The 12800-nt window shown below is 35.0% G+C and overlaps 1 protein-coding gene across 2 annotated transcripts in view; it reads left to right on the forward strand.

Annotated features, from left to right (window-relative positions):
- LOC106137767 (cuticlin-1) overlaps window positions 1–12800 on the forward strand; it is an 82517-nt gene that overhangs the window by 61978 nt on the left and 7739 nt on the right. For both annotated transcript variants that reach the window (XM_060946347.1, XM_060946348.1), the window contains exons 5-7: window positions 3721–3819; window positions 6356–6532; window positions 6958–7080. In XM_060946347.1, the coding sequence (XP_060802330.1) occupies window positions 3721–3819; window positions 6356–6532; window positions 6958–7080 (399 nt within the window). The remainder of the gene's footprint in view (window positions 1–3720; window positions 3820–6355; window positions 6533–6957; window positions 7081–12800) is intronic.

The raw sequence follows: 12800 nt of genomic DNA on the forward strand, positions 1-12800 counted from the left end.
TATCCCGCAAGAGATATAAATATGATTATATATACTACTCTGTCAAGAAAGTAGCAGGAAAAGATCAATAATACACAAACTGTTTGTTATTCATCCAAATTTATTTTATCACCTTCAAAATATGCTCCTTTAGAAACGATACACTTACGCCAACGAATAATCCAATCATCAAAACATTTTTTAAACGCTGTTTCCGGAATTGAGGTCAGTTCTCGCCGCGAATTCTCTTTTATGTCTTCTACCGATTGAAAACGGGTGCCACGAAGTGGTAATTTGAGTTTAGGAAAAAGAAAAAAGTCGGCTGGAGCCATATCTGGTGAATATGGTAGTCGCTCGATGGTATTTGTTGAGTGTTTGGTTAAAAATTCGTTCACAATGATGGCCTTGTGCGAAGGTGCATTATCATGGTGCAAAATCCAAGAATTTTCTTTTCACAAATCTGGCCTTTTTCGTCGGATTTGCTCTCTTAAACGCCGCATAACACTCAAATAATATTCCTTATTTACCGTTTGACCTTCCGGCAAGAATTCCGAGTGCACAACACCGCGATAGTCAAAGAAAACAGTCAACATGACTTTGACTTTTGAACGACTTTGGCGTGGTTTTTTCGGTTTCGGTTCAGTTGAAAGGCGCCACTCCGAAGCTTGTTGACTAGTTTGCATGTCAAACTCGTAAACCCACGTCTCGTCACCAGTAACAATGCGTTTCATGAATGTTGGGTCGGAATTGACTCGTTCTAGCATGTCCTCAGCGACTCTCATGCGATTTAGTTTTTGAAAAAAATTCAGGTCTTTTGGGACTAGCCGAGCGGCAACATGTTTCATACCCAAATTATTAGTTAAAATGGTACGGATCGACTCGTGAGATACAGAAAGTTCGGTGGCTATCTCTCTCAAAGTTGAATGAGGATTTTCAGTCACTATTTCCTTCACTTTTGCGATGTTAACTTCAGTTGCAGACGTTGATGGCCTACCAGAGCGAGGCAAATCTTCCATCACATCTCGACCGCTTTTGAACGCTTTGTACCACTCATAAGCACGAGTTTTTGATAAAGTCGATTCACCGTAAGCCTTCTGTAACATTTTCAGTGACTCCGAACACGATATTTCATTGGCAATGCAAAATTTAAGACAAACTCTTTGTTCGATGTTTTTATCCATTATGAAATTAGCAATACACACTAGATATGATATAACTAAAAATAGCACTGTATTTAATGTAAACAACAGATGCAACTCAAACTCCGCGCCAAAATGGAAAACAGTTGTGCCAATCTAACAACAACAAAAAAAACAAAAATTTGAATTTGGAACCATAAATAAATAATCCATTCCCGATACTTTTCTGACTGAATGTATGTACATATGTAGTTTATTAGCGTTTAAGCCTCCTTCTTCCTGGCTATAATTCCGGCTGGATCCTCACCACTCTGCAGAGGAGCCCGGGGTAAGCTCTTGACTTGACATGGATTTCTTTATGGGCGCGGATGCCTTTATGGGCAACCGCGTTTTAGATAAATAAATAAATATATACAGGACAAATTACACAGTTTGAGTTAGCCTCGAAGTAAGTTCGAGACTTGTGTTACGTGATACTAACTCAACGATTCTATATTTTATATTAAATACTTATATAGATAAACATTCAAGACCCAGGCCGATCAGAAAAAGTTCTTTTCTCTTCATGCCCTGGCCGGGATTCGAACCCGGGACCTCCGGTGTCATGTCACAGACAAGCGTACTACCGCTGCGCTACAGAGGCCGTCGTTTTGACCAGGCACCTTACCGATTCGACCATCAACGCTCTTTAAGTGTTTCCTACTATTTGGATGGGGATCCAACGATTACTATCATCGGTTTCTTAAAGATACATACATACATAAAATCACGCCTCTTTCCCGGAGCAGGAGGCAGAGACTACCCCTTTCCACTTGCCACGATCTCTGCATACTTGCTTCGCTTCATTCACATTCATAACTCTCTTCATGCAAGCTCGGCGGTTTCGGGTACTTTTGACCTGACCCTTTACCAGGACGTCCTTAATTTGATCAAGATACGTTCGTCCAGGGCTTCCCACTCCGACCTTTCCCTCCACACTCTAAAAGATGTTTCTGGATGATAAATAAGATAAGTTAAGATAAGTTTCTTAAAGATGTTTTCCTTTAAGATAAGATAAGGTCTTTAACGCTCATTACTGTAAGCCTCAGTCTCCGCATGGTGTCTAGGTGTAAAATTGAAGACATAATCGCTAATAGTAGAACCATAATTGACTGGAGTTTGCCCTTTGTGGTGTTAATTTAAAACTTTACAGTTGCTATCTTTAAGGTCGTATATATTTCTACGAAAGTTAGAAAGCATATTATCAAAATTTTAATTCCTAATAAATTCATAATAAAATAATTATTTTCCCTTTAAAAGGAATATATAACCAACGAAAATAAAACACGTTAAAAATCCAAAATACATAACTTCGCATACCATTAAAAAGTGTGAGACCCAATACAAAGAAAGCTTCTTTTTTGAATAATTAAGACCTTATTATCTTACCTAACATCATTGTAAATCACCGTATCAATATGTATAAAGTCTTATACAAGTTGCAAATAAATAGATTGAGTTAACCAATGTTTCGCAAAAATAAAATACTTATAAGTCTTTATAAGTAATAATATGGTCACTAGACGAATATAGTTTCCTTTTCGTTCAGGCACTAATAGCAAATTTTCTTAAAACTCACACTCGTAATGTACATAATTATAATATCTTCCTAAAACTACTAAAGCTGGTCTTTATAAGTATACTACTCGTCTAAGCAAAATTTTACATGAAAACCAATTCTAATAATACTATATCTAAAGAAAATATGGTGGGAAATGTTTATAAACAAATATATAGTCGGTGATTCGTTTTATCGGATTAATAGAAGGCATTGCGCTTGCGCAGTTGGCACATTAATTAAATGCGTCAGGTACATAGTAATTTGCATGCGTATAACGTTTGTTTGAGATGTTTTATCTAATGAATAATTTTGTTTACTTAGAAGTTATTGAGTGGGATCTTTATTTTAAAAATTACTTACAGTAAGGCAAAATAGTTTTTTTTAAACAATTATCTCAATTTATTTGTAAATTGTTCATAAATATTCTTATACCTAGATTTATATTTTACATTTGGTTACTGTGGTTACGAATTCGAATAGTAGCTGGGCCAGCCCATTGTCGACAAAACGAATCCCAAGTTTATTATCCTTTCCCATAGTCACCTTTTACGACATCCACGTGGTCCTATTCCGAACTTGATACCAACAAGAGACTATCTTGCTTTCTCCAGATTTTAATCAAATTTAATAAGAAATAAATAAATATATACGGGACAAATTACACAGATTGATTTAGCTTCGAAGTAAGATCGAGACTTGTGTTACGAGATACTAACTCAACGATACAATATTTTTTAATAAATACTTATAAAGATAAATATCCAAGACCCAGGCCAATCAGAAAAAGTTCTTTTCTCATCATGCCCTGACCGGGATTCGAACCCGAGACCGCCGGTGTCACAGACAAACGTACAACCGCTGCGCCACTGAGGCCGTCAAAATGAATACATAGTGACACGGTCTATAAGATAGTCCACGCCAAGAAAGTATCGCATGCGTTGCCGACCATGGCGAATTATTTTCACGCTTTGAACATGTTATTTACAATAAATATTTTTCCAGGTCAGCATGGCGACCCAAGGTGCGTGTACGTGCCGCCATCTACCGGACAAACATACTTTTCCTTTCGGATCGCATATGCCAAATGTGGTACAAAACCTGGTAAGTTAAATTTTGTGAACTTTATTTTGCCTGGGTAAAAAAAGCTCTAGATAGATAGACAGATAGATAGATAATTCATTTATTTGATTTGCTAGACACAATTTACAATGAACATACGGAATACAAATTAATTAGGGTGTGAGTTGCAGCAATACAAAAAGGTCACAACTCAACGAATTTATTGCTATAGAGCAATACGCTGATTTTCAGTTATGACCTAGGTGCTAGTGCAGGTCAATCTGCTCTAGGTCAATATTTCAAGGTTCATTATCAAGGGCTGAAATTTTGACAATGTATTTTACTTCCGACGCTCTTGAAATTACAAGTATTGCTTCAAATTTTCCCAATTTTCAAATCAATATTGTGTTGGAAAAGTTTCAATCTAGTAAAATTAAATGTTAGAACAAATCGTAATAAAAAATATCTCTTTTGTTCTCCACAATCCTAAAGATCACTTAAGGATATCATAATATAAATTAGTAATATTTTAAGAGCCTGGTAACTGAACTAAGAAGAACCTGTGTCTCGGAACATCAGCCTCAATAGTTTCAAGTAAATTTCCGCGCGACATAAAATCTGAGTTTTGAATCCTACCGCTGCTATGAATAACTCTTTTCTGAGTAACGTATATTGTAAGTGTGATTGCTTGATACTCTTACAGTGACTTAGCAATGGAATGAACTTAATTTGGATAATAACTATTGATCTAGTCAACTAAAATTGTGGGCAATCAAGTTAATATAATAATAAAGCAAATATCAAAGAAGCGTGTAAGCAAGATAATAAAAGAGTTTTGTACAGAGAGACCCGCCTCCAATTGAAATCCTTCTTTTTTGAAGTTAAAATTCTTAAACCTTCTACTAAGTGTAACAAACACTTTCCTGAAAACCGCATCAAAATTGGTTCAGCGCATACCAGACAATCATACGTTCATACAATATACATACATGTATCAAAGTCGAACTAAGAACTTTGAAGGGGTAATTGCACGTGACTGTACAGTCTATACATTTGACCTTAGTCATTACACGTGGAACAAAATTTCTAACAAAATATCGATACTTACGATCTTTGAGTAGGCGTTGATGTTGTTAAAAGCGTGTTTTCAATTTATATGATTGTAAAAAGTGCAATTACAGATTCATTCTTTAAGGGCCCCATGGAATCGCCTAACAATAGGCGACTGTTAACGAAATGTCCAGAATTCTTACAACATTGTTAGTTAGGTGAGGCGAGAAAATCTCAGATGTAACTAGTGGGTCATTGTGGCTAAAGATTAAAAATAAACACCGATCAAATTAATAAGGTATATTATTTTACACGAATGACTTGCAAAATTTTGCGTAAAAACGATATAATTTCATTGTTCGAAATAATAACTGATATTTTTCCTATTTCTATGATTTTCCATTCCAAAGTCCACACTATTATTGTAAACTTACTTGAAGTGTTACAATTAGGTACAAAAAAGACCACAAAGTTTAATCACCTACAAAAATAAAATGATAAGAGACAGATTATTGTGCATTTTGCTTAGTAAGTTAACTTTAATTTTATTTCATTAAGACTCCATCGAGCATTAATTTTATAGCTTTTTAACTTCTCAGTAAATACCGGTAATTCGTAACAATTTCGCTATAAATCGCCGGCTGACTTTACGGCGCTTCGGTCTCATTTCAACAAAGTAAGTGAGTTTTTTCCAGTCCGATTCCTAGTCGACTAGTGCAGTATAACGGCTACAGTCCCGCTCCTTCTGCGAAACCTCCACAGCATTGTTTCTCGGAATCACCACTCGCCAGACTGCATAGCAATGCACATAAGGTTCAAATCACTTCAGCAAGAATACGCCATCCTTCAATCCTGAATCCAGCTTCCTTCCCGAGCGACGTATTTTAGACTTTACGCACATCGGAACGTGTCGGGTTATCCGCGCGTGTGACAATGCGAAATAGATTTTATATCTTTAAAGATAGGGTTGACGCATTAGTCGGCAGTCAAAGTTGGAAGATTGATGTCCTAATGGCTACCTCGAATGGGGCAGTAGCTGTTAAGGGTCAGTTTCGATCGCGCGCGCCACATACAAGTATCGTTCGATCCGCGTTCTTCAAGCGACTTCCACTTTTTGTGTAAGTTCATCCACGTAGGTACAGCCCTAGCAATGATAAGGATTAAAAAGTTACAATTATATTGGTTCTCGCATAATTATTATAACAAATAATACTTATATTGTTTGTATAGATAAATAATAAAATGTCTAACAGCCCCAATTTAAAAATTACTGTAATAAGATAAGAATATTCTTTACTCCTAAACGACGATGCGTTTTGTTTCTGACTTTACATTGTCACATAAAATTTTATTAAATTTTATATTACTAATAGTTTAACAGGGGATTTCTTACAATAAAAATCTATAACGTTTAGTTTATCTTTGTACCAAATCCCTCAGAAACCCCTGCAATTAGTTTCTATTTACAATATAAATATAACGTATGTTGATGATGTATCTTGTACAAAAATATTTTACTCCGTTTCAGATCTCCATGGTCAGTTTTACGAGAACACTGTAGTTGTCCAATACGATAAGGACCTCCTTGAAGTGTGGGACGAAGCGAAGAGGCTCAGGTGCGAATGGTTCAACGACTATGAGAAAACAGCTTCAAAACCGCCCATGGTCATAGCAGATTTGGACGTGGTTCAGCTAGATTTTAGAGGTAAGAATTTTCAACTTGTTAGTACCATGGAATTAAAAGTGATCGTCTAGATGGATGAGCGATGTGTAATATTTCTTAATGTAAATTTCATTATAAAGCTATTTAACTACGTGGGTTTTGAGCTTTGCGACTCTGTCTACCCTGTCTGTAAGGAAAGTCGTGATATGTATGTGTTTTGTGTATTAAGGTTTATATGAAGAAGACGCCGCTTTTTGTTCTGTCATTTATACATACATACACATAGCCACGTCTATATCCCTTGCGAGGTAGACAGAGCGAATAGTCTTGAAACGACTGAAAGGCCATATTTAGCTGTATGGCTTTATGATGGTATTGAGATTCCTATCGATAGGCCATCGCCTACAAGAGGATCTAACCTTTATATATAACAGTTTTCACAAATTAATATTTGGTTTGCTTTTTAGGTGACAACGTGGACTGTTGGATGGAGATCCAAGCGGGCAAGGGGCCCTGGGCTCCCCCTGTTTCGGGGATCGTTCCCCTGGGATCCACCTTGACGCTGGTCGTCGCTATAAATGATTATCGAGGTAAGTGGTCATAATTAACACTTTCATCAATTAGTATTTTTTTAATTCAATTTTTTATTTACTGAGAGGTAAGTGTACCTTAAAGAAATGGTGAAGAGGAACGTACAATACAAAGTATCTTTATTGTCCATAACAAAATGACATAAGTAGTAGAAACATACACAAAAAGTATGTTGAGCAAAGGCATACAAACATTTCATCTGTGTAACAAAATACATCAACGCGTTATAAAAATGTATGTAGGTAAAATTTTTCTACCAAAGGAAAAGAATGTCTCATTTGAGTTCACACAACTCTTAACTTAAAATGCGCCAAAAGATTTAAAGAATTCCAACTTATATTTAGAGACTTCATCTGGCCTAGTTTTTTTTTAGTTGTAGTAATAATATATGAAACGAAATAAGTAGCACCTTTGCACATTACAGTGACTGTGTTAAATGCTCCTGCATATAATTTTGTGTATATAATTGTGTATAATACTGTATATAATTGTGTGTAATAAATAAAAAAAATAAGAATAACGAAATAAAATATAAGAGACAGATTAAACAGATTTAGTTAGCGTCGAAGTAAGTTCGAGACTTGTATTACGAGATACTAACTCAACGACGCTATTTTTTACTATAAATTCTTATATAGACAAACATCCGACAATAACAACAACAAAACAAGATCAACAATCAACAAGCCAATCAGAGAAAGTTTCTCATCAGGCAATGATTTTTTATATTAATTCGTTAAATGCCTGGCCGGCATTTGAACCCGAATTAATAAAAAAAAGCTGCCAAAAGTTTAATTTGCTCCCCTCCAACGAACTTTTATTATATACATTATAAAAACCGTTAATCTTTGAATAGCCGTTGATATATCTACGTAATAGCTATTTAATTCAGTATCCATTGATTTGAATATTATTGCTCATTATGTATATTGAAACGTATTGTCATTATACCGTTTTCATAGGAATGGAAAGGCTGCGGTCTAGTTGATAACTTATAAAAAAATATTTTGTTAAGACGTGTGCTTAATAACAAAGATAGGTTTTAAGTGCAACTTCGTACAATTGTAGTTACTTCTAACAGTACTCGAGTTAAAGTTTTTTTTAAACATTTGTGTATTAAGCTGGAAAATGGAATGAGCTTACAGATTCACACTTAGCTATGTTAAAAAATACTTGTTTACCTTATGGTCTTACGGTGTCAGATAACTTAGTTAGGCAATCTTTAAATTCAGGTTACACAATATGTTATCGTAAAACAAGTTAAAATAAGATTCTCTTGTACTTACGGGACTTCTTTTTTATAAAACGCAGACTTATCTAAAATAGACCGCTGGGACTAGCGCCGGGAGGTTTAGGACACTGCATAAATATTTACTTCTTTTGTTACAAAAAACGCTATGTCTCAGCAGTAAGACTACAGCCCTATAATGACCGGCTAACTAACATGAGATCTTCGATAACATTAATTTTTATTACCAGCTTTTCCCCGAGACTTCTCATTCATCGGTATTTCTAAAAATCCTTTAGACGATGGCAAGTTGTATGGTAAATTTTATATAATTACGTTTATAAGGTCAGCCATGGTGGAATGGTCATGTGGAGAGGACTAATGAAAGCATTCAAGAAGAGTGTGGATGGAAAGGTAGGTAAGTAGGTAGGTGGAAAGGCTTAAACGAACGTATCTTGATCTAATTAGGAACGTCCTGTCAAAAGATCAAGTCAAGACTACCCGAATACGCTCGCTTGCATGAAGAGAATTACGAATGTGGATGAAGCGAAAAAAGTGTGCAGAGATCGTCGCAAGTGAAAAGATGTGGTCTCTGCATACCCCACCAGGGAAAAAGCGTGATTTTATATAAGTATGTATTCATGTATAAGTTTTGTCTATAAGTTGCCATTCACCTTTGTCTTGAACAAACATGGACAACGGAAACGACATTGTCGTGTGTTTATTTCACGCGGAAGTAAAATATTTACACAATTCATTGACAGAGGGTTTAAAGGTGTTAACCTTTGTGTTTTCTTAATTACAATGTACTTTTGTTTATGTGGCCTTTCTATTTAAATTTAATAAAATCTTCTGTTCATACTGAAGTTAAAAATATATTCATCCTTGCCTATCCTAGAAAATAATATGAATAGTTTTTACTTACAACGATGCTTTTCTCTCATTCTTAACCAAAAAAAAATGTAATAATTTTGACGTGTCTAGCTTTCGGTTTGTTCGTAAGTCTGTATGTAGCATTAAATCCAAATAGTTCAAAACTATATTTGATTTAAATATGTTTTGCTTATAACTAAGATCCAATCACAGTGGAGCTACTTAGCCTGTCTGACCTCTGTGACCCTGTTACAATTACTACTGAACTGTATCTTTATCTATAAATAAAAATGTTTTGTTACCGTAGATGCAAAACAATTTCAAGCAGCGCAATAGAAAATTACAGATATTAATCACCAACAGTATGTACTAAAAATTGCTGATTTGTCAGAACTAACAATGAGCACCATTTTAAATGTCAGTGACTGTCCATTTATTAGTGTCACGAGTTCACGACCTCCGCTTTGAAAAATGCGCTGAATTTTTTTTATATCTCTCATTATTTACAGACTTTCTTATAGAATTCTTGTGAAAGAACCTAATAAAGTATTTTTCTTATAATATTTGCGCTTCTTATAAAAACTATGAAATTCTCTATGGTTTAATGGAAATGTTAATTTGCAATTAGTTTCTTCGGTGTTTATATCCTTATGTCATTTCTAGTAGTAATTTTATTTTACATTGCACTTATTAAATATTGAATTAAATGTTTGTTGTAAAAAAATTGCATATATCACCGATTTTATAGTTTCATGTATTTTATAGAAAGAACGAGAAATAAATTTAACAATTAAACACTATCAATAAAAATGACATAAGACATTGCCATTAAATTGATTGTAGGTACTTTAACAGCCATAAAACCTACGCTTAACATCTTTATTTGAGCATAAAATGCAGCAGAGAACCTTCCTAAAAAGTAATGGGTTGAGAATTCTAGTAATTACGAAATCGCTTTGTATTTACTATTTCCTTCGAATGATAAGGAAAACAATAGACTATTTTGAAACGGACTCATGATATCCCGTGGTGTAAGTGGAGTAATTATTAATAACTGTCAACATAATTACAACAGAATGTTTATGAATTATACATGTATAGTACAAGTAGGTATATATCATGAGCGAAATCTGAGCTTCATGTAGGAAGCTCTTCAGCTAGGTAAGGTGTTATGCCGATGAAATGGAGGCTCCGCCGATGTTGAGAATGTATTTTATGTTCCAATCCGTCATAACTTTAGCACTTCTTCGGATATAATGGTTTATGGAAAAGATATGCTATCACAAATTTATGTTATGATATTTATACTTTGGCTTAGTGCTTGAATCTCACCTGCTCATAGTGTTCAGAATCACATTTGAGGGCGGAAGCACCTCAAGACATTCGCACAAAAGAAATAATAAAGAGGTTATGTAGTCCTTTTCATTTAAGTCGCAAACACAACATTAAAATGCAGTTGGAAATATTTTCTGAAATGCCATAAAGATACCGATGCAGAAGCAAATGTCTTTCTCCATGACACACATTGTTTTATCTCCGCTAATATCCTGCTTGTGAAAATAACAAGCATATTAGCATGGAGCCAGTATTCTGGGCACGAAAGGGCCTGATGTATGATAGATTTGACTAACAACACATTAGGATTCCAGCCTCGATTCTGAGCGTTTGTTAGTCTGTTGTTATGTCCCATTGCCTGGCATGGTTTGAGTTACAATTATACTTGGGAGTGCGCATTTATGTCAGACTTCATAGAACCGTGAGCTCAGGAATAAAATATTGCGTTCATTAATAGAATAGTTTAATACTATTCATTATAAGGATTTTTTTTTACTGTTTGTTAAATTTTATTACGTAATTACTTTTATACGGCATAATAGAACATAACTATTCCTTTTATGAATTATGAATGTGGGTGAAGCGAAGGAAGTATGCAGAGATCGCGGCAAGTGGAAAGAGGTAGTCTCTGCCTCTCCGGAAAAGAGGCGTGATTTTATGTATGTATGTATTCCTTTTATCGATGTCGTGGTAGGCGAATTCTTTACCTTGAGCCCACTGTCATAATATTTGTTTGTGGTTGTAGCTCTATCGTATGTTTTCCCAGTTGAACTGTGTTGCCACTGTGCTAAGGTGGCCTAGGCTCCGCTTTCCAATATTTCTCTTATCACTTAACCGAATCTGCAAAGTCTTCAATTTTTAGGTCATTGGTTGGGAGAAATATATAAGAACCATTTCCTTGTCCAGCTTCTTTTTCGTTCTTATGTTCTTGGGCATATCACCGAAAACTGTGAGAAATCGACTTTCTAACTCGTTGCGCACTTTTCTACGGGTACAAAAGACGTCCTATGCTATCTCGTTTCTATCATGTCTTGACAGTGATGTTCACGATCACGATTGAAGTGTTCTGGTAACTAGGATAGGCAGAAAATGGGCATTTCTGCACTGAAGAAAGATATATTGATGACAGTGAAACCAAAACCGGGCAGGAGCTATGGTCAAAAATGCAAAAATTTACAATGGATAAAGATTTTTATAAAAAAATAGGGGAGCGTGCGACAGTTAACATGTTTTGTTTTGCGATGTTAATATACGCGTGTCACTATTTCTGTTCATTAGTTTATTTGTGTATGTAGGTATATATAATTAGAAAACACATCCGTTCATTTGTTATCCAAAAGCAAAAATAAATTTATTAATACCTTTATTTTAATGCAGTAAAATAGACCACTGATCATAAAATTACAACAAATGATAGAATTACATACATACTTACAATCACGTCTTCATCCCCCACAGAGCCAACAATAATAACAATATGAAATGATATCAAATCGTGATTTTAATATTTTTATGATTAAATTCTTGTACGATTCACCGTTTTTTTCATACACACACACACACACATAATCACGTCTATATCCCTTGCGGGGTAGACAGAGCCAACAATCTTGAAAAGACTGATAGGCCACGTTCAGCTATTTGGCTTTGAGATAGAATTGAGATTCAAATAGTGACAGGTTGCTAGCCCATCGCCTAAAAGAAGAATCCCAAATTTATAAGACTTCCCCTTAGTCGCCTTTTACGACATCCATGGGAGTGAGATGGAGTGGTCCTATTCTTTTTTCTATTGGTGCCGGGAACCACACGGCACGGTTTTTTTCATGTCTGTTGAAACTACTTTTTCTTTAATAAGATTATGTGTTATAATATTATTCATATTTTTCTTAAATATTTAATTTCTTCCTCTAGTAACTAGTGGTAGTAATAATAGTGTGCAAACATATGGTTTAACGGTCCGAGAATAGTAAAAAGTGTACAAATACGAATGAGTTTACTTAACGGTGCGAGGCGGTAGAGGACTAGTCCGAGCAGATACCGTATTCTACAAGTCAATTTCATTTACGGATACCATTTATTTTTCAATACTCACGTTGCTATGGAATAAGGAACGAAAACTTTAAAAGGAGTGGATAAATTGAAGATAGCTTCCGAAAATCATAGCGATCATTTAAAAAAATTACAGATCCCTTATTCTACAAGAAAATTAATTTACGGGTACAATATTTGATATTAAAAATCTTCCGAAAATCTTTGCGATCATTGAAAAAAGCACAAATACTG

The sequence above is a fragment of the Amyelois transitella genome, chromosome 10, assembly GCF_032362555.1.
Source record: "Amyelois transitella isolate CPQ chromosome 10, ilAmyTran1.1, whole genome shotgun sequence".
Taxonomy (NCBI): domain Eukaryota; kingdom Metazoa; phylum Arthropoda; class Insecta; order Lepidoptera; family Pyralidae; genus Amyelois; species Amyelois transitella.